General features: G+C 37.2%; 1 protein-coding gene across 1 annotated transcript; it reads right to left on the minus strand.

Annotated features, from left to right (window-relative positions):
• Nucleotides 1-5,429: 5,429 nt before the first annotated feature.
• Nucleotides 5,430-23,813, minus strand: suclg1 (succinate-CoA ligase GDP/ADP-forming subunit alph). The gene is made up of 9 exons (XM_028450584.1): nt 23,691-23,813; nt 21,539-21,639; nt 18,721-18,837; nt 18,343-18,555; nt 17,974-18,031; nt 17,741-17,824; nt 15,888-16,039; nt 11,656-11,844; nt 5,430-5,833 (listed from the first exon to the last, which is right to left on the minus strand). The coding sequence occupies exons 1-9, from the start codon at nt 23,722-23,724 to the stop codon at nt 5,807-5,809; spliced, it is 975 nt and encodes a 324-aa protein (XP_028306385.1). The 5' UTR covers nt 23,725-23,813; the 3' UTR covers nt 5,430-5,806.
• Between the last annotated feature and the right edge of the window lie 3,276 nt (nt 23,814-27,089).

The following is a 27,089-nucleotide window of genomic DNA, read 5'->3' on the forward strand; positions in this document are numbered from 1 at the left end:
TCTCCTCACCCTGGGAATTGAACCAAGAGCCTTCTTATTGTGAGGTAGAATTGCTAATCATTGATGAATCAATGCACTTTGAGTCTAAATTGCAAAAATAATTTGCAATAAAAGATAATATTCCATACCATTTTATTCTTTCTTTTTTTTTCAAGAAAATATCAAAGTTTCAATGCCAGTTAGTTTTAATTTCCATTCCGATATACTGGTATACTGTATATATCTTCATTTGAGGTGTTACCAGGCTAATCTAAGTGAAATGCATCAGCTCCTGTTTCTTCCCTTTGCAGCTGATTCACTATGCATCTATAGACAATGGCTCTTTAATTTATTTTACTATTTACACAATTAGAAGAAAAAAAGGAATACAAAAAAGAACAAAAGGATAATGTATGCATATCATTAGTTAGAGCTGCTTTTCACAGAATTAGCGTGAAAAGCAGAAGCTCATCCATAGAACGAGGCATTGTCTTGTTTGTTTTCCTATCATCATGAGCCAGACAAATAAAACCGTTTCTCTTTCAGAAGCAAACAATCCACGGCTGACTTGGGAAAAACGAATAGTGCTCTGTTCCAAGATCCCTACACATCCGCTCTTCTATCCTCATTCCTGCCCTCAATTCCCAAAGCAATCTCAGGCGCATGGTTCTATTAAAAAAAATACAGCCTCATGCAAATTGCTACTGTCAAGGCCCTTGGTTTTATTTCTTGTCCTTACCGCTGCTCACCAATGCTTTAATGGAGACTGCGCTAGCTCCAATGTGCAACCTTGAGCAAGTTCAATAATATCAATAATACTATCAGACATCGATTGCTGCCTGTCTGACTAAAAAGAGCAATATGTGATGTAGAATGGATGAGAGGTTCTGCTAGTGCACCAGATAATTACTAAACAGAGGTGGGGAGGGGGGGACAAATCTGACCTGAACCTGTGCCCCCTACTGGTCACACTAATATCAGCTGCTATACTAATTGACAGCATAAGTGTCAACTTGGTGTCTGTGTAATTGTTATAATTTTGGTGATAATCTACCACATGTGACCTCCAACTCATCTTTAAAAGCAGTGTAAATTGAGAGAATAAAAGAGCGTACCTCTTATCACAGAGTGCATTATGTCATTTTCATGAACAACTGTGTAATTAAGCCACTGCTTCACATGCCGAGCACCTTCAGCGTCTCACATACATTAATCATAAGCTGATGCAGTGTGTGAAATTGCACTCAGAGAGTAGCCTGTTGAGTTCATCAGGACAGCAATCTGCTCTCAGGGATTTTTTTGGTTTCCTCAGCTTTGACAATTAACTTGGCACAAGTCTGGACTCTCCTTGTAATGAGGCCTTTGCTTCAGGTCTGTTTTGGAGCTCCAGTGAGCCGTTTAAAGAAATGTGTGTAATGTTAATGTTAAAAAGTTAAAAGTTCCTCTGCAAACTAAAAGCATGTTGGTCAAACATTTAGAAATGTTTCTAAATGTCAAACATTTAGAAATGTTTGACCAACACGTTTGACACTGATTTGTTTTCTTTGCACAGGATGATGACTTTCATGCTTTTTTTTACTCCTTTAAAGCTGCTGTATAAGTTTCTTTTTATTTGCATAATTTGGTCAAAAATCCATACTAACCTTTGAGCATATTGTAATTCAATGTGTTCCGAGAGGACACTGGACCTCTGCTCCTAACCTTGGCTCTGTATTAAAGCATTAGAAAACAAGGAGCATGATGCTCTTCTACAGCCAATCAGAGATCTTTTAACAAAGTGCTCCTTATGCTGTTTTGGGCGTTACTATTGGCTGCTCGACAACAGTCGATGCTTGTTCACGTCCTATCAGTAATGAAAATGCAATGGCAGGTTTTTCGGTAGGAAGAGTCCCCATCACTGCATTAGGCACAACAGCTTACACAGGAAGAAAGGACAACGTAGAGAAGCGACAGGTCCAAACATACTCAGGCAAAAAGGACTGTGATTGTGCTGGGTCCATGACACATACTTGTGTCAAAGGGAGAGTGATAATAGACAGAACAAATCACGTGTTAACCTTGGAAAAGCACATCTGAGGTCGAGACAGTCTAGACTTGGAGTGGTGTGGGTTCTCTCTCAACTCTGACTTGCAGCTGGGAGTGTGGCTGCCAGGGGCTACTAAATGTGAACCTGACGTTGAGCGCTGTGTGGCAATACCCGCCTGTCATAGCCCGATCTTGTAAGATCTCAGAAGCTAAGCAGGTCTGGGCCTGATTAGTCGTTGGATGGGAAACCAATGACTATTGCAGGTACCCCAGTAGGGTGGCAGTCGCTCCAGTGGTATTTGTCATTGTGTCCTTAGGCACCCACATTGCTTAGTATGAAAGTGGTGTGTACATGAGTGTGGTCGGTAGGGCCTATGGCAGCTTCACTTTTCTGTCAGTCTGCCCCAGGACAGCTGGGGGTACAATAGTAGCTTACCACCACTGTGTGTAGAGTGAAAGAATAATGCGATGCAAAGCGCTCTGAGTCGCCAAAAAAAAAAAAAAACAATGCATCATTTGGGACGGGGCGGAGCTCACGGCAGCACGCGCTGCACTTTGAGGTCTGTAGCTACAGAGCGATACAAGCTATTACCCTCTAAAACATCAGAAAACTCCAATAACGCAAGAAACAGTTGCTAGATTTGTCGATAGTCGCTTTTGTCGGGTTGGTTTATCAACAATCCCAATAACTAATTTGAATTGGATCTGGATTGCGCGTTTCATTGCAGATCTAGGTTTGCTCTCTCTTAGTGCTCTTGTTTTTTTCTATTTTTCTTTAGAAATGAGCTTTGATACATTCCCATTAAATAATCTACAGTACACAACCGTAAAGGTTCACACACTCTTTTATGTCATACTATTATTAAAGAGAATAACTTGCATCATACACAAGTCTACGAGGATTGTATTTGGGAAGTGTTTACCTGTATAAAGCTGCTAGCCCATCAGACGCTGAATAGAAGCCACCATGCAGGCCTGTAAACCTCAATCTGTTTTACTATAACTAAAAAGTAATGAACACATATCTTCTGCTTATCCTTTAAATGTCGTCAGCTATTTCCAAACATACTGAAAGTAAATCCTACATTTTGAAGAAATGCTTTAGGGGTTGAGTGCTCACGCTAGCAGCATGCCAGCACCAGGCTTCAGTAGTGAGAAGAACACAAAGATGTGAAGGACAGCTGTATAAGACAGCATTATTGATGGTTGGTGAAGGTATCCTCCAAAACACAACAATGATGTAAAGTTAAAGTAAGTAGCTACAAAAACATGTCCAGGGATCAACTCCCACATTCAAATTTTAGTTGATAATACACGTGAATGCAGCAAATTGTATTGTGTTTAGTTTAGCTGTTTACTTCATCATCACATAAATATCAAGATAACACTTAATCAGCTTCCTAAACATGTTGAATCTCATTTAAATGCTTGATAACTGTGTTACATTTGTGGGAAGCCAATCAAACAAGTCAAACACTACTCAAAGAATTTGGTGGAAGTCAATGAGTTACACCAAAACAGCAACAGATTGACAACCCAAGTACATTAAGGAACTTCTGAGCCTCTAAATAAATAAGCTTTCTTTTCCGCTGTCAGTTATTATGGTAATTCTTTAATGCCGATTAAAATGTAATTGTTAACAATGTGCACACATTAATCTGCCTTGGCTGACTGCTTTAGAGCCGATAAGAAAAGGCTGTAGAGATGTCCAGTCTTTGGGCATTATATGCTTCATTACACACTTTTGTTCCCAGGGAGTTAATTTGAAAATACTCGGCAGGAGCAGAACCAACTGTAATTTTATCTTCCCCATTCGTTTCTTTGCATTAGGTCTAATTTCATTCTGTTTACAGTAATGGGGGGTAATTTGACCAACAGCTTTTGGTGGCTGTCTCATTTGTTTCTAGGGTTAAACTGTAAGTTTTCTATGCATATTTTAAACTAGCTGAAACCTTTTTCTTATACCGAAAAGAAAACAAGTGCAACAATATATCAGAGAAAGTTAAAGCAAATTATCTTAAAACAAAACTAATCCACAAACTTCAGCTCAAGCATAAATAATGTTGAGCTTACTGCTCTATAAATCTTGTTCAAATTGTGTAACAATGCTAACAGCTAGTTTGTCATAGTAAGCAGACATCAGAAGCACGCTCTGTGCTTAATTAAACATTAGGCCTAGCGTAAATTACAGTAGAGTTGGTTGAAAATGGACAAACATCACCATTACACTTTGATACCTAAGTTGGGTTTAAAACATGTAAGAACTTGCTAATGAAAGCTAGCAAGCTAACAAATTCCCATAATGCATCCTCTGGTTTGTTAAACATTCAAACGATTGCCAATACCCCAAAAAGAGCAATATAGTATTACCCGTACTTTACCTACCGATCTAAACTCATGTAGTAAAAACGTACACACATAAAAGTCAAAAGGTCTGAGTAATAGTCCCATTTCAAAATGTTTACTATTGCAAGCACATTATTTCAACATGATCAAAACAAAGTTTCTAGTGGTTTGAATCAGGATCTGTATGCAGGTTAAAAAATAAAATGACTGAACAAATTTATGGCCAGAAATCCAGGAAACCCCTTCGAAACAGCCCCAAAGCCAAAGAGAGCAATTCTATCACTTCTTTGTTGCCTTCACGCCGCACAAATCTTCAAAAAGTTTCAATTCTTCACACTTTGCAGGAGAACGTGTTACTCCATTCGCTGTCTCTACAAACGTACTTTCTAACATTTCCTCTTACTCACTTTCATACTGCAATCACTTTTGCCAACATATTTCAAAAACATCAAATGACTGTCTCCATCGGACCATGTCAGAGGAAAACCTTGAAGCTTACTGTATGATCTTATTTCTCAGGACTGCTTTCGTGTGAGAAGCAATGCGTTAGTATATTTGTTTTCACACAAAATCTTCAATTTTACTGAAACCTGTCCACAGGTATCTGCATTTTTTTTTATTGATGCTTGGTAGCAATGTTTCAGTTAGACCTTTAAATCTGTTGTGAACCTCCCTCAACCTTATCTGATCATTTCCTGTTCAAAATTGTACGATTTCCATGTGAGCTACTTTAAATGTGAAACCTTCTGTTTAATTTCTGGATACAATATCTGACTTATTGCCTTGTTTAGAGCTATTAACAACTTGATGTATTTCTCTCCACATCAAATGCAATCATATAATCAAATCAATCATATATTTCCAATGCATGGTAGTCAGTGTCCGAGACTACCTGTTGGAATAATTATGCTTCAGAGTTGGTTACCACTTACATAAAGATGTAAGTTGATACCTTTATGCTGCGTTCACACAGGACACGGCGCAACTTTTGGTTACGCTTAGGGGAAGAAGCCTGGGAAGCTCATTCTCTATTGATTCCTCCCCTCCTCACATGCACAAAAAACAAGACAAATGCAAAATGATATGAGAAATAGTTATTATTCAGGTGGACATCCAGTGAATTGAGTGACGAAATGCATCTTGAGTAAAAACAAGAAGAACAATCACTATGGCGTTGCTCCCACAGCAGCTGACTGTTGGGAGGAACAAAACGTCTAAAGCTTTTACATTTTGTACAATGACTTTATAACTTTAAGACACATTTTTTTTGTTATCACTTATTGTGTGCTAGATATAGGATCATGGCAGAAATTACAATATAAACAATTGCTGTGTGCATTGTAGGTTGAGATAATCAGGGTTTACAAACACCATAGGGCATATCCACTTCCAGAATCGGACTGCTCGAATCAATTTCGAGGCAGGGGTCAAGAGGTTTGTAGCCTTTTTGCACATTTTACAACATCTTCCTTTTCTCGAACTCCTGCAAAAAAAGAGAAAAAAAATTTAGACACTAGAGAAAGGGGTGTAAAGAAAAGACATAAAATTAAGACAGACAAACAGACGAGTGATTCATTCATGCGTAATTTTGTTTTGATCCTGTATATTAGATCTACTGGTGAGGGACAGAGAAACGCAGAGGAGGATCCAGCTTTGGAGAGCGTGTTGTTTTTCCTGGAGAGTGCAAATTACGCAGCAGCGCGTACGAGTTAGCAAGTTCCAGTCGTCAGTGTTACAACGGCTCACTCAGTGTGATTGATAGTGGCTGCGCATCTGCAAAAAAAAACCATTAATGCCTGGTTACAGTTGCTGCTGTTATCAGCACAGTCCAAATCGTGTGACTATAAATGAGAAAGCATTATGTTTGCCATTAAAAAGAATGTTGCCATTTACATATTCAATTTAGGAAATATCAAACAATTCGAAGGAGGATAGAATACGTCGTTCCCAGAGAATTTTTCATTCCACAGAAGGGGGGGGAGATTAATGCAAATGTCATTTATCAGATCTACATCACACAGGTCCTCATGCACAGACGACATCTTTCCTTCTGCAAATTGTGTATCTATGATAAGCTACTGCCACCTTGAGGAAAACAACATTCATGTTCATTAAAAAACAGTGGAGCCGACTTGGAAAAAAAAAAAAAAAAAACTCATAAACAATCATTTCAAATAACAGACAGTGGAAGTAAAGCAAGGCGAGGAAAGAAGAGAAAATTAGGATTGAAAAAAGAGGCAAGATAAGGAACGAGTGAAAAAAGTGGGAATGCACTGCTGGCAGTTTTAGTTGAGGGGTTTGAAAAAAAAAAAAAGAAAAAAGATCAATAAGGGAAGAAGGATGCTTGGGAAATCAGGAGGACAAAACTAAGCATTGACAAAATGGGGACAGGACAATGAGGAATGTAGACATCTTATACAGGCACTTTACTCCTGTTAGCTTTTAAATGTAATGAGCTGATACAATGATGCATGTGTGTCTTCGGAAGGAGGATGGGATTATTCAGGCTGGGAATATTTAGTTATATTTTGTGATAATACATGGCAATTACATTTTATACCATTGTTCATTAAATCTAAATGATATAAAACAACATTTTGTGATACACAACTCTTTGGAGGCAGCTGTTTTCTCTCCAATGAGCTAAATGTAATGAAAACTAAGGACGCTAAATCCTGCCAGCAGTGATAAACATGGGGTAATGCTCATATAATGTCAGCACTCCATTTACAAAAGCACTTTCCCCTTTTCCATCTGTGATTTAAATCCCTTAAATGCTTATTTCAAAGTCAAAGACTGCAACTTCCAATGAACCTTACCCAAGGGACACAGAGGAAAAAAAGATCAAAGAGTGCAGTCTCGATATGAGAAGTGTAAACAGAAACAGAAGCTCGACGAGTGTAAACTTTCAGAAATCTGACGCGAGGCATTGATCGTCTCATCATCCTGTTCTTAAACCCAACTTGAACTTTTCTTGTTGACAGGAAACTCTTTTGGCGTCATGTTTGTGTGGCTCAAGTCCAGAGCTAGGAGGAAGCTGATTGTCTGAAAAGCTACTAGCTTACAGAGTAGCGGAAATTTAGCATAAAAAACACTGAACAAAGTGTTGGAACAAAGCTATTGGCCACGGCTACATGATGTTTTTTTTTTTTTTAAATTTTGGAATTACTTATTCTAAATTAAATTGTTCTGAATTAAAGCGTTTACGATAATTGAAAAACAGGTTTATTCGGCTTTATTAAATTCTGCTTAAAATAACACATAAGAACTGTTTTTGCTTTTATTTTGATTGTAGTTTTGAAGCAACAGCTTGACAAAAACATACGGTTTCACTTTAGTCCGCTGAGCAGGAGTAAGGAGGCACAAAACTGTCCTTTCCATTATATCCATTTCTTCTAAGGTTTTATTAAATAAATAGTCTCGACTCAAGTCTGGGCAGCCATCTTGGATTATGTCATCACCAGCGCGTCATCACAAATATAGGAGCATGTGGTTTGGTCTTTTACTCTATTCGACTATGGGTGCACATACCACAAGCAGACCTTTTTATTTGCATTGAAATGTCAATGTAAAGATTAATAAAAAGGAAACAATAGCTGTGAAAATTGACAAGAATAACTGGATACATATCAAAATATATACTGAGCCATTTCTATCAGCCTATGTGGTCTCAGGGAGAACTTTTGGTAACTGCATTCTAAATTCATACAACCTTCATATTAGATTAAATATGATGATGCATGTAGCCATTTCTGTGAATGTCTCATTTGCATCAGTGGTTACATGCGAGTCTTCCAGCGGCTGACACTGGGATCCTTGTCACTGCTTTCCCCGGCCCAGTAAGAATGTTGTGTACTTGCTCATCTTGCACGTAATTTCATTGAATCCTGTGCAATTAACAGAGACGTATGAACACTGTGTGCTGTGAAATGAGAACGCGCGCTGCACGTTTTTCATCATTACACACAATGATTATGAATTAAACTTTGAGGGGGAAAAAAAGTCATGTAAATCCATATCTGCGTGCAGTAGTGCCAGCAGTGGTAATGAAAGTATAAGATGATGAATGAGTACAATACATGCTTTCACTTTTTATACGTCTTGTTAACGGAGCTTCCCCAGAGATAATCTGAAATATAGAGTCAGCTTTGCCCCTGTCAACACGTTTATTAATGTCTGCCCTGCTTTTCTGCCCCCCTTTACACAATATTACACGCTTAATCTTTACAGTGCACTCTGGACTAAAGTTCATTCCAGCTCCCAGTAAATGTTCTTTTACTTGTTGGAATGATGGACTTATGAGTAACTCATTGCCAAAAGTATGGTGGCTGGTAGGTGTCAGACGATTTGCAAATACAAAAACACCAAGAAAACCAAAAAAAAAAAAAAAAAAAAAAACACAACTTCAAACGAGAAAAACACAAATGCAAAAGCTAAAAAACAAAGGGAAGCATCACTACAAAGGATGTTGAAAGACTTCAACTGTTAGCTGTTTTGATAAAATGACACTTCTCTAAATTCTGATATACATTGAACAAAATAATTAACGCAACACTTGTTTTTGCTCCCATTTTTCATGCTGAACTCAAAGATCTAAAACATTTTCTATATACACAAAAGACCTATTTCCCATAAATATTATTCAAAACTAACACAGATTCAGCTCGTGAAAAATGGGAGCAAAAACAAAAGTGTTGCTTTTATATTTTTGTTCAGTGTAGTTCAGTTAAAGAAAGTGAATCTGAAAATTTGATACAAGATAAAATTATGTTCAGTTCTCAACATTCAAAGCAAATAAAATCTATCACCACAATGAGTTCAGTTCAGATTATGCATTTTAATGGCCAACATTAGGCACATGGTATGATGCTCAAGTGATTCTAAAAACTAAACATTACATGACACCAGTTAATATTCTATTAAAAGGTGAGACCTGCACAAAGATATATTTATCTTAGCTGAAGTTTTAAAACACAGAAAACAATGGTTTAGTTATTTTTCAGAACTTTTTGCCGTGTTGTGTGCGCGGAGATAATAGTTCGTAGGAACACAGCAACATTAATGGTTTTTGCATTTGTGTTTTCCTTTTTGCCGTCGGACACCTAACCCTAACACTAACATCACAGTTACATAGGCCATGTATTATTATTGGTTAGGATATTTCCTTGGTTAATTCACTGAGTGTTTTCCAGCTCAAATAAAGAATTCTTTGCAAAATAATTTCTGATTTCTGATTTTTAGTTGTTACAAACTGGTTATTGGTGCTTATTGACAGAGCGCATACGTTTTGTAATTTCCCCAACAGACCACAGGCATTATTCTTAATTTCCTCTGGGTCAACATAGGTCTAAAAATTCCAATTACAAAATGAATTAGTCCCAACTGCATCTTGAGTAAGAACTAGCTGTGCTAATGGGACAGATGGATGACAGCGTGGTACTTTAGACTTTACAGAACTCCATTGATCCCTAGAAGAGTAATTATTAAGAGGTTCACAAGTAGCATCATAACACAGAAATTATGATATGTAGGAAAAAGTCACCTGTAAGTCAGACAGGAGTATGTAAGACATTAAAAATCACAGCTGTGAGTGTTTAGCATCCTCACAGCAGTGAAATGGAATGATTTGAGCAGCAGCCATTTGTTCTCCTGAGGATTAGGTTGGTACAGGACAGACCTCAGGGCATCACAGACACTCACTGGACACACACTTTGATCGATTGCTGTTCTGGCTCTGCCATTAGTCTTGTTATGTGCGCTGCCTCTTTAAGGGAAACAGGAAGTGAGAGTCCTAACTATGCTGCGCAGAGACGGCAAGTTGTGTTCTGTAGCTGTGATTGAGCTCATAAAGGCATTCCCTGTGAGTATTGTAGTAAAAACAATGTTTAGATGAATATTACATGTTGAAAATGAAACATTTAGGTAGTTCATCAATGTTTTAAGGAACAATTTACATATCTTATCTTTCAGTGCATTATTTTTGATTCATTACAATGTAAGGAGACAGTCTATGAGTTATATTAAGCTTGAATTCACGATTGCTGCATAATTTGTGTACTGATGTACTTATACTGTATCTGTTTATTACAGTTCCACACCAGCCATATAAAAAAGGAGTCCAACTCATCCTGACGTCTGTGACTTCTTGTCTGGAGGTGTTTAACTAACTGAATAGTGGAAATGGTTCCATGAGGCCAGAACAATCGCTGATTACTCCTACTTTCAGCATCACTGCGGCACCGCGATTATTGAAGAGCAAACTGGGAATAGCTTTAGTGGGTTTTTTTTTTACATTTCAGTAAACAAATAGGGCAGATAGCGAACCCTCACTTAGGCTGCTGTTTGCTGTTAAAATAGGAATGACACATTACTAACACTGCTTTTGTAAATATTAAAAAAATCTTCATCTTTAACTAGTCATAATTTAAAAAAAAAAAAGAACAATCACAAAAATAGGGTTGTTGCATTGAATCCAGGGTTGGGGTCAATTACATTTTTCAATTACAATTCTGTCTTGAATTAAAACTCAATTATGATAAACATGAGCGACATTCTTTCCAATTACAATTTAAATTACAATTATTATTTTCCCGAAAAGTAATATTAAGTTCTCAATGACTAAAGTTCAATCACAATTAATAACAATTATCTGAGCCTGACATAAATAACCCCATAAAACTTAACCTTCCTCTTGTCTTAGCTTTCTATTAGTATCTCTTATGATAACAGGTCAGTTTTGACCCATGTCTTAAATCAGCTGGAAAATACACTAAAAAATATTAATATAATTTGCCATCTATTTTGTTTTTCATCTCTTGGTTACTTTGTTAGGCTTCCTAATCAATAAAAATATTAGTATTATGTTTTTATTGTGGGCGTCTGCACCTTTTTTTTATTATTCCCTGTCGGTTTCAGTTTATTTTTTTTAAATGGTGAAATGATCGTCAAGAGTCACTCACAGGTAGTGGGAAAACTTGATATGAAACATGTTTTTAAAAAATTTGTATACCAATTACAAAGTCAATTATCTTAACACAATTACAATTAAATTATGATTACATCAGCAGCAATTTTTTTCCCAATTAAAATTATAATTACATCATACTTAACTATCAACTACACAATTACAATTATAATTGATCCCAGGCCCAACCGTGATTGGATCAAAACAATTTCTAATAAAAACAGTTAAAAACAGTTACCGTCGTAGAATAACGAGAGAAATGCGAGAGTAAATGATGAAAAATAATAGGACAGTATAGGACAAAAAGATATTTCTCCTGTTTCCTACTAGTCAATACTCGCCTTAAACATAGTGCTTCCCAGCTGAGCAGGAGACATGCTGACGATGACCCCAGCTGACTGGAGTGCTGCAATCTTCTCTTTGGCTCCGCCTTTTCCACCAGCAATAATGGCGCCAGCGTGGCCCATCCGACGGCCGGGAGGAGCAGTTAATCCGGCGATGAAGGACACCACAGGCTTTGCATTGGCACCCTACATTAAAGATGCAAACAGGAGCATAAAATAGGGAGTCCAGGGACAACTGAGAACTAACTCTGAGGAAAGGTGTAATACGAGAGGATAGAAAAACAACATAGGAAACTAAGCCACTGAGAGAGTGCAGGGGAGACTGCAGATAAAACAGCAGGAATTGGTTCTTAGCACCTGCATTTGATTCATTCATTAGATATTCAACACCTCGTGTCCTTCCATTGCCCACTCCCTTGATAACAAGCTTGTCTAACCTGCCATCACTGTCGCAGCCTGCATTATTAAAACAAAGGGTCAATCAAGCCATTTAATTGCATAGGGTATAGTGTCTGACCAGATAGGCTCTCAGGATTCTACCATTTCAAATCGTCTCATTTCTGAAATGGTAATTAGTCATGCTGGTGCTGATTAGCTCTGCGGGCGTCTCTGCTGCTTGCTCATTGATGGATGCTAAATTCAACAGTTAAGATTATTTCCAAGGTGAAGAGGGACAATATATCATTTTCATCTTCATCAAAACAAGCAGGTGGGGCACAGCATGCGTGCGTGTGCGTGTGTGTGTGTGTGTGTGTACTTCAGCTAATGTTTCATACTGATAAATAACAACCAAATTGCAAAAGGTAGTGTACGGTGCACTTACACAAGTCAGGTTTAACTTTATATGCGCATGAGTGAGTCTGAGCCTTTCAACACAAGCTGTGAATCAGTGGGAATGCTTCAGGTTGACAAAACCCTGCTTACCAAAACAGATCAATCTTTTAAAAACGTTTTCTGTTAACACATCACTTTACATTTCAAGCCTACGCCGACAGGGACGAGATGGCCTTTCTTTAAAATAAAGTACAGCTGACTCCTAAAACTTAAAGGAGCATAGGGCAGGATGCAGAAATCAGACTCCATAGTGACACCACGATGGTTAGTGTAACTGCAGTTACAAACCAAGCCACCGCGGGGGCGCGCATCAACTCTAGCACCGGAGCACAGCTGATACTGAAGATTAATAGCCGACTGAAGCCTAACGGGACCCAACGGCACTGGACGGGTCGGGTTCGGACAGATATTTAGGACTGGTGATCGGGTTCGGTCACACAGTGTCATTTGTGAGCAGCGTTCTTCCTTTCCTGCTGCAGCTGCTGCAGCCCTGAAGAATACAACTTTAACTGTAGCAGTGAGAGCAGGATTCATGGTGCAGGGAGAAAGGAGCAAAGGAGGACAATTATAAAGGAATACACCATTGAAACATTGCTTTTTCTGCACAATAACATGGATTATTCTTATCTTTAATACATGGACTATGCAACAGATCCACTGTGCTTGTCCTCTTTCAGTCTCCAAGCCGTCTTTTTTTCTATCTTTATTTCTCCAAGCCGTCAAAAACGCAAACCAGCGTCATTTGATGTCATGGCTGCAGAATTGAGAGGGAAATTCCGACCCAGAACAGCAGTACAAAATGTATCACAATCTGTTCAAGGCAAAAGGGAGATTTGTGCGTGGGCTCATTCTCTTTGGTTTTTAGCGTCACCCATTGGCATTTAAAGACTTCAAATTAATGTTTATTTTTTCACAAATCCTGCCCAATATGATCCTTTAAGACAAACATCTGTTAGAGGCTCAACATATAAAAGTGATGCCACTTTTACACTAAAGAATAGTTTTTTTAATGCTTGAATAGAACGCCTTACCCTTTTCTGCATTCCAAAAAATTATAAATCCAAGCACTAAATAAATTAGCTCAACCTTTTTTTCTTCCAAATTCAAACTATGTTTTGAGTCAACAAACTACCCCCTTGTGAATTAGGTCCCAAATCTACTTCTAACGCTGGCAGCATCGCTGTTAATCACCAACGTCCTTGTATAGTGCACTAAGTAACGTCTCATGCAGCAGGAGTGTTATACCACACTTTAATGTCTTTCACTGTTAGCAGCACTTTTATAACCTTTAATTATGAGGCCAACAGTGTGGTAATCTTTATCACCACGCATCGACAGGATGAAAGGAGGGACTTCTTCTATAAATACAAACCAGTCAGAGAAATGTGTGTAATGTGTTTTGCACTTATTGTACATACACAACTGACTAGTGTTGTACATAACTTCATGTGGTTCTGTAAAAGGTGTGTGTCGGCATGAATCAATTAAAATTGCTGCAGTAAAAAACAAAAATGAAAAACTCACTTTAAATTCAGGACAAACATAATGTAGTTTATGGCGGTACCCTGACAGTACTCAGCCTTTGAAGGACTGATTAAGTGTTGGCCAACTTTTGATGCAGGTTACTTCATTTAAGTTTGACTGCCAAATAACATCCCACATCATGAATTCTGACAGCCGAAAGCGGAAACTTCGGATTTCATTGCCATTTGATAAGATGCTTAAGCACAGAATAAAATGTTAATGTTCCTTGGAATGAATCAAACTATAATAATATAATAATTTTAACTATAATAAAAAGAGCAACTCATTTTTTTTATTTTCACTCTTCTTGCCTGGATAAATACAGTCAGTGTGAAAACATGTTTTGTTTTCACTCTCCTGCAGTGTCTGTGTTCCAGTAATAGCTTTACCTGCTCTGGACTCAGCTGGAAGAAAAAGTGTGGTTGGCATCGATTAGCCAATTCATGATCACCTCCTTGATGATATCATTATGTAATTTTTGTCTTTATAAAGGTTATAATTTTTGTCAAACCAATATATGAGACTGTGGTACATCTACTAGAAGGCTAAAGTTTGAGTCCACTTCAATGTTGAAATTCTAAACTGAAACACAATAGAGCACACAAATAAAACAGTTAAAATAAAATGTTTTCTCCACCAAGGTGGTAGCAATTTCACCAGTGTTTATTTATTTATTTGTTTGTTAGTTAGCAGGATTACGTCAAAAGCACTAGACGGATTTTGACAAAATATCAACCAAAGATAGACTTTACGACAAAGATTCCATTACATTTCGGAGGAGATCTGGATCAGTACACTGATACTGGATATGTTTTTTTTTTTTTTGTTAATCCCTTCTTTGATCATTGGCAAAATTGTTAAAAAAAAAATGGGGATGGTCATACATTTGGACCCACTGTATGGGTATTAAAGAAAACTAAACCCCTGCTTTCTCCTGTCCCGCCACTAGGAGGGAAATTCAAATAAAAACCTTGAATATGGGCGGAGATCCTGTAGCAGTTAAGACATGCCCAGACTATACTATAAATTCTCCAATTAACAATCTATGCTATGCTACCTAGCTACTTATTACTCAATATACCTCTCTATTCACTCTTCTCTCAATCCAACCTACTCACCACAGATTGTAGAGCCTTCAGGTGCTAGTTTTAAAGGGGCAGGGCTAACAAATTTTGTTTGTGATGCAAACATGTCACCACCTATCAGAAACCATTCGGCATGACTTTCAAATGTAAATCTGCAGCAAAGACAGAATTTGAGCACTTGCTCCCTTGCTGTCAACACACAGGATGATTGGGTTGGGAGTGTTTGTACTTTGTTGAGGGAGTAAAGTTATTCTCCTAAGATGTTATCAGGGGATTTGCATGCATTAGAGCAGCCAAGGGCATCTTTAGTTCTCAGTTTTAGAGCAGCACATGCACGCGCTAATGCATGGAGACAAACTGCACAAAAAAATTCAACACCTGCAGCAGAGTGAAAACACTAACAAGTTTGCAGCAACTTGACTGCAGTGTGCACACGATTATTTCACTGCGTCGCCGTTTCTTAACTTTCATCCAAGCGCTAGTGAAGATTTGGAGAACACATTCTACGAATCATATTAATATTCTATCTGTCACTTATCATCTTGACACAGAAATTACAAAACGAGTAGAGTGAGCCTAAGCAGCCATCAAAGATCAAGGGCACCCAGACATTCCTCTTGTTTTACATCTTGAATGGTTTTCAGTGTTCACCCCAGCTGACAGATTTAAGATGCAGTGTGACTAAGAGCATATTTTTTATGCAGAGATGTGTGTGATGAGTTACTCTGATGTAGCGGAGGACATCGCAAGGACAGAGAGAAGTGAAACTGCAGGAGTTTTTCTTACAGAGTTGTGCTGTTTCAGGTACTCTGCTGCGTTCTCCTCAGCGTTCCCCCCAATCTCTCCAATGACGATGATGCCCTCAGTTTTAGGATCTTGCAAAAATACCTCCAGACAGTCGATAAAGTTTGTGCCATTGAATGGATCGCCACCAATGCCTTGCAAGAGACAAAACAAAGCATTTTATGATGAAGCACTAAAAACATTTAATAATCAATCTCACAGAATGAAAGGGAACAAAGCCAACACTTTGCTAAAAGACTAAGTATGCTTTGCAATAATTTTATGGCTGCAACCATAAACCAAACAAATTCTGCCAAATGTGTCCTTTTTATCCCTTATCAAAGAATATTTGATCTTGCAAGGTTGGTTTATTTGGATCCTTAGTTGTATAACTGCTGTCCATGAATGAAAAAACAGACGCAAGAACAAACAAACAATTGTAGTAATTATTAATTTCATATCTTTAAAATGGACTGTATTTCAACAGTAATTCTTGGAATTACTTCCAAAAAAAATAAGCACATCTCTAAAATGTCTTAGTTCAGACAATGTAAAAAATAAAACAGTCATTAGTCATTTTATTGCCCTAGAAGCATCCCAACGCACAACAGTATTAGCAGGCACCTGGCTGTGCACTTCATTCATTCTTTTATTTTGTTGCTATGTTTTGTTAGGAAAGAAAGCTTCTTTCTTAATGTGAAGCAAACAACTTTAAAAAAGCAATATTGTCTGTTACTTTCAATATTTTTGAAATCACTTTTTAGGACTTGCTTTGGCTGTACTTCAAACATTTTATGAGCCAAAGCTCAGGTTACAGAGTTCTACACTTTCCAAGGACCTGCAAAGACCCCACAATAGAACCAGTTTATGAAATTGTTGGGAGTGAAGTCAAACAGTGAGATGAAAACAGGCTGTAAAGCTCTATTGGGGTCAGGGGAATTGCAGTCATTTCTCAGACATTCTGTCAGAAATAAAGTTAAAACTAGACTGAAGTCTTATGGAAATTCCATTTCTCACTTTCACTCAAACTGTCCTAAACTGCCTTTACATTTGAACAGCAGTTTAATAGAATCATTCTTTCACATCTTGACTGACTTAGTAGCAGCAAAACAAATGGGAGCAAAATGATTTTCAAGCACAATTATTATCAGGGTCCAGAAATGCAGAGGCAGATCTCCACAAGACAGATTGTTGATACACTGCCTTTAAAAAGCCTGGACTGAGAGCACTCTAATCTAATTACAATGTACGGTAGGAGGCCTGTGAATTACGTCCTGTTAACTTTTTGAGTACATTTTTTTCTCATCGATTTGTTAAGAAAATTATTGTGATATATATATATATATATATACACTAAACAAAAATATAAACGCAACACTTTTGTTTTTGCTCCCATTTTTCAATATTGTTCACAAATCTGTCTAATAGGGACAGGGAAACTTTAGCAAACTAATAACAATTCGCATTTCCATAAAAATACATGCTAGAGTGCAAAGATGTACTAAATGTATCTTATCTTTTCTTAGGGAGGGCTGGTGACAGTCACAATTGTGCAATATAATAAATGAATTAATGTATTTCTTGCAAGAAAAAGCATACATAGTTGTTGCAAAAAGAGGATCAACCTATAACAACAAAAGCTAAAATACATATATGTATATATAAATATATATATATATATTTTTTTTTTTTCTATAAAGGTCATTACAACAATAGTTAGATGATGAAGATCTGTGTTTGCTTTAGGAACATTCGTTTTTAGGTTGTGACAAAAACAACATAAAAAAATTATTAAGCTTTCTCAAATGTAGCTCAATTCTTTTTCCAATGTATAAAAAGTGTCTTTGGTAGCTCACCAACACAGAGGGACTGTCCAAGGCCCACTTGTGTGGTTTGGTGGACCGCTTCATATGTCAGGGTACCCGATCGGGAAACAATGCCTGAAACGGAGAATTACATTACTTTAAATTGCATCTTATTGTTAATTATGTCTTTTCTCCTTCTCATTTTCAATTACTGATTGCACTTTTATAGACGGATGCTGATGAATACATTTCCAAACCGTTAAAAGCAAGTTGGAAAATCTCACCAATTCTTCCTTTCTTATGAATGTGGCCAGGCATAATGCCAATTTTGCATTCTCCAGGCTGAAATACACAAATGTGATCACATTTCAATTTGAGGACTAGTGAAAACCTGTTCAATGCTATCCTTGAGGTTATTGGATTTTATAATCATGAAACTCATTCTTCAGTGTGAACATTTTCAAAATTGATCCAATCTTCACCAAAGACCAAACACAAAACAAAGTTATGTTAGCTTTGTATGAATATTGAACAGAAAATGTGCAACAGCATGAGCGAACAAAATAAAATAAAAAGAACAGAAAATGAGCCGTGTGTGTGTGTGTGTGTGTGTGTGCGTGCGTGCGTTCATGCGCGTGTGTGTGTGTACTTACATTGATGACTCCTGGGCAGTTGGGGCCAATGAGGCGGGTGTTGCTCTGACGCAGCAGCTTATGTTTGACCCTCACCATGTCCTGTTGGGGAATGCCCTCAGTGATGCACACAACCAGGGGCATCTCTGCATCAATGGCTTCTATGATGGCTGCTGCCGCGAATGGAGGAGGAACATAGATCACGGTGGCCTCGGCCCCTGTGCCCTCTTTTGCCTGCGGGCAGAATTGAAGGTATCGGGAGAGCAGTATTAATGGAAAATACTGAAGCTATGAAAAGGTGCTACCTAATGTTTCTTTCAGAGGCAGCAAATGTCATCCGAGTGCTTAAAAAGTACGGCAATAAAAAGTTAACGACAATGACGAACAAATCACTCATACCTCCTTGACCGAGTTGAAAACTGGCAACCCGAGGTGTGTCTTGCCCCCCTTACCAGGGGAAACACCTCCAACTAACTGGGAGCCATAGTCAATGGACTGCAGACTGTGAAACGTTCCCTAGGGGAGAAGAAGATGAAGGAACCAGGAGTTAGATTGTGTGTGTGTCTTTGAGCATGCATAATAAAGTGTGTGGTACAGGCATGGCTATGCTCCAGCGTAAACATTGAGATATTATTGCAGACAGAGGAAAGGGGAAGTCTGCTGCCATCCAGGATTAATCACCTGTGCTGCTGCTGAGCAAAGAAACCAACAGCACGAATCTAAGCTCGAATGAAGCCACCGGTAAATTTATTCAACAAGAACGTATCCAAATGTTTCTGACAAATAAATAAGGATGTAAGCTCGGTTTAATCTCCACACACAACATTTGAGAAACAAATCAAAAGTGGATTTGGATATCCTCCAGTGGCCAGTATTAAATTTTTCCATGCAAAACAAGCGTTAGCAAATAATATTTCACATGATGTCACTTCTAGTCGGGCCATCACCGCACTTAATGGCATTTTAAGATTTTGGTCAGTCGAATTTTCTCTATATAAGGCAGTAAAAATAAAATACTTGGGGTGTGTATTGCCTGGCATCTGGCGATACGATTCGTACCCCGATACATAGGTCACAATACGATAAGATATATCCCGATATTAAAGTGTAAGGCGATTGATTATTGCGATTCTTTTTAAATATATGACTTAAGAAACAACTAATCAGTAAATGTGTACACCTTCATGAGAACGTTATTTATTAAATATATTTTATTGGCATATTTTACACTCAAAACATTGGCTTTAACATGCCATGTGCCAACAACTTAAAATAAAAAAAATAACATACAATCTGCCTATGGCTTTTAAACCAACTTTGACTTTAGTGCAACATGACTTTAGTGCAACTTAACTGAGGTTTATGCCTAGACCAACAGATAAATGCAGAAAGTTAGTACTTCCTTTTTAGATTTTACTGAAAAAACACAAGTTGGTCAACATGCCCAGGTTCAGAGCACTTCTTTGTGCAGTTACAATGTATCCTGCAGTGGAAAACACTTTGCTGGTTTTTTTTTTTTAAATAAAAAGAAAATCGATATGGATGCATTTTGAATCAATCCGAGAATCATGCGACGTAACATCGCGATATATTGCCAAATCAATTTTTTTTCAACACCCCTATAAAATACTCATAATAATCTTTAAAAACTAAATCTTCATTGACCAAAGCCCTACCTAATGCAATTACATAAAAATAATTGGATTTTACTAACAGTTTTCAATGCCAAGCAAACTCCTGTCCAGTACAGAAATTATTATAAATCCACTGCAACTAATGAGGATTAGATTAAAATTTACTGTAACATTGCCCACACACATTAACCTTTCCCAGTGCATGTGAGGGGAACTTTCTAAACCATGAAACAGAAACATTTTTTTTTAAACATTTAGAAAAAACCATAGTTCACTTCTCAGTGTAGATTTCTCAAAAATATGATCATAATCAACAATTAAAAATGTTTCAAAATTAAACCTGATTTGAGATAGCTCAACGTGGTCAATTGCACAGCCTCATTTTTAAGTCCATCAGAACAAATTGAATATATACTTAACACCTCAAATGCTAAAGTATCCTTAAAAGCAGCAAAGCAATCCATTTTCATATTTAGGACTCTAACTTATCGCACACAGAGCTTTGATCAGCAAGAACCAAATGTATCACGTTGTAGCTGAATATCATTAGTGGAAACTGGAAAGCTAATTTCATCAGATGGTTGTAGAAACACACAGAGCAAAGTGTTTACATATTTATCATCTCCTTATATATGCAGAAGGCATCGGGGCCTGTTCGGAAAAAATAAACAAGATAAAGCAGCGATTGTGCCAGAGAGCAAAGAGCAGTGTGGGACGTAAAACCATTTAAGTGATTCTCAGGTGTGTCGTCAAGAAGAATTAGTGGAGCAAGTCAGTTCCAAAAAACAAATGAGTCTGTACTCGATTAATTATGAGTGGAGATGCTGAAAAGAGGAACACAAAACAGCAGGGATCATAGCTGTAAGAGCAAATTAATGGTAAACATGACTCAGCCTGTCAAGGAAATAGATAATGTGAATCAGCACATTTCCTCCTCATGAGACACCATCATTTACTCTGCTAACTTAGCTTTTTTTTGTCCTCTCCACTCTCTTATTATCACAAATGTTGAGACAATAATTTAGAAAAAGTACTTGCTTATCTAGCCAGGGAGATGTGAACTCAATAGCGCTCGCCTCATTTCTCATCCTTTTCTAATTACGCTGAGTGTTCACTGCGACCATATTTAATGTTTTACCATACTGAAGAGAATACAGAAAAAAGAAAAAGTTGTGTGTGTGTGTGTGTGTGTGTGTGTGTGTGTGTGTGTGTGTGTGTGTGTGTGTGTGTGTGTGTGTGTGTGTGTGTGTGTGTGTGTGTGTGTGTGTGTGTGTGTGTGTGTGTGTGTTGGGGGACAAAAGAAGTCTATAAATGTCATCTCTCTGGCTTCTTTATTACTCAATACGTCCTTATTATACAACTACTTTCACCAAGAATGCAATGTTTATGTTAAAGCTTCTGATGAAAACATTACAATTTGTTTTCATTTCTGAAAATTGTGCATCTCTTTCCATAGATACAAATAAGGGGGCTCTGAGGAATATAATTTAATAAGTGTCAAGGAGTACTGTAGCACTTTTAAGACAATAACAACATTCCAGTATAATTGGAAGGAAGGGAAAAGTGAAGATGTCAACACTAACCTGCTTCCCTGTGAAACCTTGGCAGATGACTTTAGTGTTCTTGGTGATGTACAGGTTATTTCTTGTTCCTGTATAACAGTGCCTAACGCCACTCTGCTGCACTAATACACACAAAAATAAAGGAGGGAAAAAAACAAAACAAAAACAAGTTCAACAATATTCAAATACAAATCAACATATATATATATATATCGGACTTGGTTCAACATCAATACAAGTTCACACAGGGTTCATTTACCTGACAAAACCTCATTTTTTGTCAGCAATATATCCGTTTGCACTGTTGCATTCCGAATAAAAAGATTTATATTTGATTTTACTCTTAACGCATAATTAGGCAAGACAAACCTTGTTTTTAAAATGCATATTCTCTAATGTACTATGGCTATACACTTTTACTATATACAGTACTAAAATAAGAATTATTAGTGTGTAAATCTGAGGTGCTTAACTACATTATTCAAAAATGTATACGTAAGATGTTCAACACTAAATTAATTATTCAGTTTATATTCATTATTCAGTTTCCAACAAATGCAGCTTGTGTTTTAAACTTTAAGGTAATGCAGGGTTAAAAGCTGTTAACACCTAATGATGCAAACTAGGGCTGCAGTAATTAATTATCTTAGTAATCAATTAATTAATCATATTTAAAAAAAAAAAAAAAATGTTAAGCAGTCTTATGGTTCTTGATCTTATTCTATAACTTACAGATGTATGCAAGGTAAAAATCCACCTGAGCACTTTATATTGCATACAACAAATAAATATAAAACAATCTAAGAAAAATAGTTTTACAATTAAAATAGGTAGTACATAAATAAATGTCTAATATGCAACATTGCTTAAATAAACACAACCACAGGGTTTTACTTAACAGTGCTTTTACATTTTAAAACAAAACTTGCTCCCAAAATTCAACAATAAACAACAAAATGTTATATTGAACTCAAAAGGTAAGTTTTGTTTTGTTTTTTAATCATTTTAATCGATGAACATTTCGGTCCTAATGCCAATGCTGAAAACATGTACATTGTAGAAAATTGTCTATTGTTGTAACTTAGATCCAAATCACTACTTTAAAAAATAAAAACGATGCGTTTTGATAAGTTTCAAGCTTTCCGGGTCTTTCAGGTCCATCTCACAGATTTTAAGCAGGCACTAAAGGACTGCTGGACCTTAAACAGGTAGAATTGTTTCAGTCACTCTCTGTGACCCACACTGCTTGTTTGGTTTTTGGCTGTATCATTTTTTGATTTATTTTGTCCAAAACAATAAAAAAAATTGTGTCTTCCATTTGTTTTGTCACAGCCACCAAAATTAAACAATATATTTATGGAAAAGGTAAATAAATTTATATCAAAAGATGAAATAGATGATGAGATAAACATAGACTGACATTTTTTAGATAGTTTTGGGGGGGTGATAAAAAAAAAAAAAAATGATTGTCAACTGTTGTTTAATAATAATCTATTAATAGAATGATTGCAAAGGTAATATTTGCAATAAATTTCATAGTAAAATAATGTGTTGTTTTGAATCTGTTAAGTCTTTATTTAATAAATCGTAACTCTGGAACATTAGCATTAGCACAGATGTAAAGGACTGAACTTTGCTCAAGTCAGAATACAAACCAATATGTCGGTACAAAGTCCAGTTGGCCTTTAAAGATAACCTCTCCTGGAGTAAAGGACTTATAAGTTCTCTCTTCTTAACTAACTAAATGACAATGCTATTAAAATATTGCTATAGTGTGGAAAAACACAGCTTTTATTGACAGGTCAAAGTTGCTTTCAATGCCAACAACACACCCAGCTTTTACACATGACGTAGAAAGTGCCGTGCGAGGTCAAACAGTTAATTTACAGACTGACTTTGTTGGAATGAAGTTGGCTTTCAGCTGCACCAGGAGCTAGGCTTGTTTGCTAACTGTCAGGAAGCCTTTCCCGTTTAATTCAACGGGACATGCTAATGTAGCTAACCAGCTTCGAAGCTACATGGGAGGGCTTTGCAAGTAAAAGGACAGCATAATGTAGCCCGCAAAAACACATAGAACGTATAACAGCACATCTCAATGTGTGCTTGTGTTGCATAGACTTCAACGGCATTCATACAAAATTGGTGACAAGTAATTTAGTAAAAAAATACTTACATAGCAGCTTGGCAAACAGTCTGCTGTGGGACATCTTGGGTCATTCACCAATGACACTTCGAACCAAGGACCTCGAACACGGATTTTAGATGACTAGAAATATCCTACACAAATACATGCGTTAGTAAATAAAAACGTATAATTATATTACTATTAAAAAGTCAATTTATTCATAAAAATATTATCTGTGGTATTTTCTTCCTCAAATAAAAGCTTACTGTCATTTGTATTTTTATCAGGCAGAAAAGAGGGCGAATCTACAAGTTCTACACATTCTACGGCTGGGTATTGTAGTTTTTCTGCACAGGCGCGGCTACAGAGGTAATCGACACTAGATGGCGACAGAATGACATAATGGATTGACTTTAGTTCAAACTAAGCAAAACGCCCCTATAATTCTATAATTCTTAGTTAAAAATGAAGTTTTGAAATTAAAGGACATGTTTTTGTTTATTATTTTAATGACTTCAAATTGAAAGATATTTTGAAAAAGAAAGACTGACTTGGTAAATTTGAACGAGTGATGTGCTGTAACTGTGGAGGGATTCACAGTGTTGCATATTGGGGATGTGAAGTGATTAAAAAGGTGAAGCAAAAGGTTTATTATGCATAAAAAAGATGCGAGAGTATGATGAAGTAAAGGGAAAATGACAGGGAATGTGGACCAAGAGGATAAAAAGAAAATGTAGAAAAGAGAATGGTAACATTTAGCAGGATAATACGTACAATAAATTAGAACTGGAAGAAATTGGACGAAATAGAAGAGCAAAATAGTGTAATCTGCTAAAATAGTGGCAATAATACAAGAGTAGATGTAAACTCAGGACAAGAATTGGTCTTAGATTGATAGCAAACAGTATTACGTATAATTGGAAAGTGAATAGTAAAAGATCTATTGGCATAGATCACTACCTAGTTTTATATAAAATAAACAACAAGACAGAAATGTGAAAGTGAAGAGAACAGAGGCTGGAAATGGGTCTTTAAGAATGTTGAGCGAAATAAATGGACATAGAAACTCTAAATCTGGAAATTGGCGTTGGTATTAAAGTAGCAGAAATTAGATCAATACCAAAGAGTAAAGATTAAATAAAGAGGAAGGTTGTTTCTGCCCCAGTAGGTTGTTTCGCTTTGAGGCAAAAACCGGCGTCTCCAGCTGATTTCCAAGGAAGGATGTCAGTGTAATTACAGTACCCATTAGTACATTATGCAACTTTGAAACAAAGTCCTCTCAAAAGGATAAAAAGTAAAAGGCTTTCACCTGGAGCTGTCCAAATTTTGTATCTCTGTCTTTTCAAACAGTAACGAGCAGCAAACTACAATAAATGTGCAACAGAGTGATTTCATGGAGAAGCACCCAAGTGAAGTCAAGGCATAATCTCTTACCCCAAATAATGGGCTGTTTTATTGGGGTTAGGAGTCTCATCAGTCCCTTCTAGAGGCGGGCATACACTACCAATTTTGTCACATTTTAAGCCGATTTTTGACTGGCGTGTCTGTTTTTGGGATAAGGGCCGAGTCTAGGCTAAATCGTGTGTTGTGCATCGTGTAGTATTCATGGAATCACGAGAAGCGATTCACACCTCACAACCAGCTCCCGATCAGCAATCATATGGTCATAAGGAAATCAGCTTCAGCTGAGGGTACCCCACAGCTGAAGCAGTACCACAGACCGACATACCTCAAACTCTCACACTGAACATGCACAAACATCGTAGGACTGCTGTAAAATTGACCATTGTCCATCGCATCGCCGCCTTTTCTTTTTTAAAGCTCTTTTTGCTGAGATTTGCGAGTGTCTCTCCACTTCCGGGTTTATCTTCTTCTTCTGTTTTAATGGCGACACTTCAGAGTTCTTCTATTTCTTCTCATTTGTACGTTGAGTTTGCGGAAACAAGACCCCAACGTGTGGTGTATGGACGTACAGTTTGAGCAGTCAGATTGTGTCAGAGTGTCGGTCTGTACAGTGTGAGAATATGAATCGTGAGCTGCGCACATTCAGACTCTGCAATTGAGTCACACAGTTTGAGCTGGAGCTGAGTACAACAATTTAAAAAATGGCACAGTGTATCCCAGCCTTAAAGTGGCCGATTTCCCCTGGTTGATTTGCCTATTTTTCCCCATTTTTTTAAAAAAAAAAATTGAATTAAAGTTTATGAATTCTTGAGATACCCGGTAAGGAAGCTCAGCTTAAGACTTGTCAGCAAAATTGTTTGCTCTTTTTTTTTTTTGTTGAAAGTGTCTATTTGTACGGTTGCGGTACGGACAACCCCCCGGTGCTATATACCGAAGTACAAGTACGTAGTGTCTTAGGGTTTGGGTTAGAGTTAGGTTTAGTCACGTGACCGAAACTGGCCAATGGGGGGTGCTGCGAACGGGTTGAATGTTAGTATATTGATACGGCAACCGTACGGACAGCCACTGCCTTTTTTGTTTTGTTTATTCCACAAATAACTAGTTAACAGACTAGGTCACATTCCAAAGCAAAGAAGGAAGAAAAATATATCTCAAAAAAAAAAAAAAAAAAAAGATTTAATTTATCTAAGAGGAAGATGAACATGAGACTTCATCCACTCGGTTGGCAATACTTTTCTCAGCAACGCTGGGTCGTGAAGCGACCGGCGCCACCTCATGGGGGCGGTCCCTTGCCGTAGCGCTCACGTATCATTCTGCTTCCCACGATGCCTCGTGAAGCTCCAGGTCCCCGATCGTTGCGCCTCATGTCGCGACAATCATCGCCGCGGGTCTCTCGTTCTCAGGCAACCCTCCTCCACATTCAGACACACCTCACCTCGGAACATTATGTTCCCATAATGTTCAGTATATTTAAAATAAACCTTTACATAAAGCCACTTAATTCAACACCCACATTATTCACTGGTTTAAACTGGAGCTATTTTTTCCTGTCCTGAAGAATTGCTGTGTCACTTCTCATTGTTGTGTCAAACTGACTCAGCAGTTTTATATTTGATATGCAATGTCGTTATCTGCGACTGTGATAAATGACATTTGCTGTAACAAATCTATAATAGGCAGCTGAGAAAACTAGTTTGGTCACAACAAAAATATTAAATATAAAAGCTGAATTAAAAATATTTTTTTTTAAATCATTCCTTTTTATTCTTAATATTTATGAAGGAAAATCAATCTCAGACATTGCTAAAATTTGTTTACAAGGAACACAACGTTAAACAATTTCACTAGAATGCAACAAAACTGAAGGGGAAAAAAGCATTTCATTTGCAGATTATTTTTGGAAAAAATGTCAAAGTTTCTTCATGGTAGGATGAGAAATGCACCCACAGATTAAATGACACCAGGGTCGGGGTCAATTACATTTTTAAGTTACAATTACCCATGTCCAATTATAATTTAATTACAAATACAGTTAGAATTTTT

Source organism: Gouania willdenowi, chromosome 1 (assembly GCF_900634775.1).
Source record: "Gouania willdenowi chromosome 1, fGouWil2.1, whole genome shotgun sequence".
NCBI lineage: Eukaryota > Metazoa > Chordata > Actinopteri > Blenniiformes > Gobiesocidae > Gouania > Gouania willdenowi.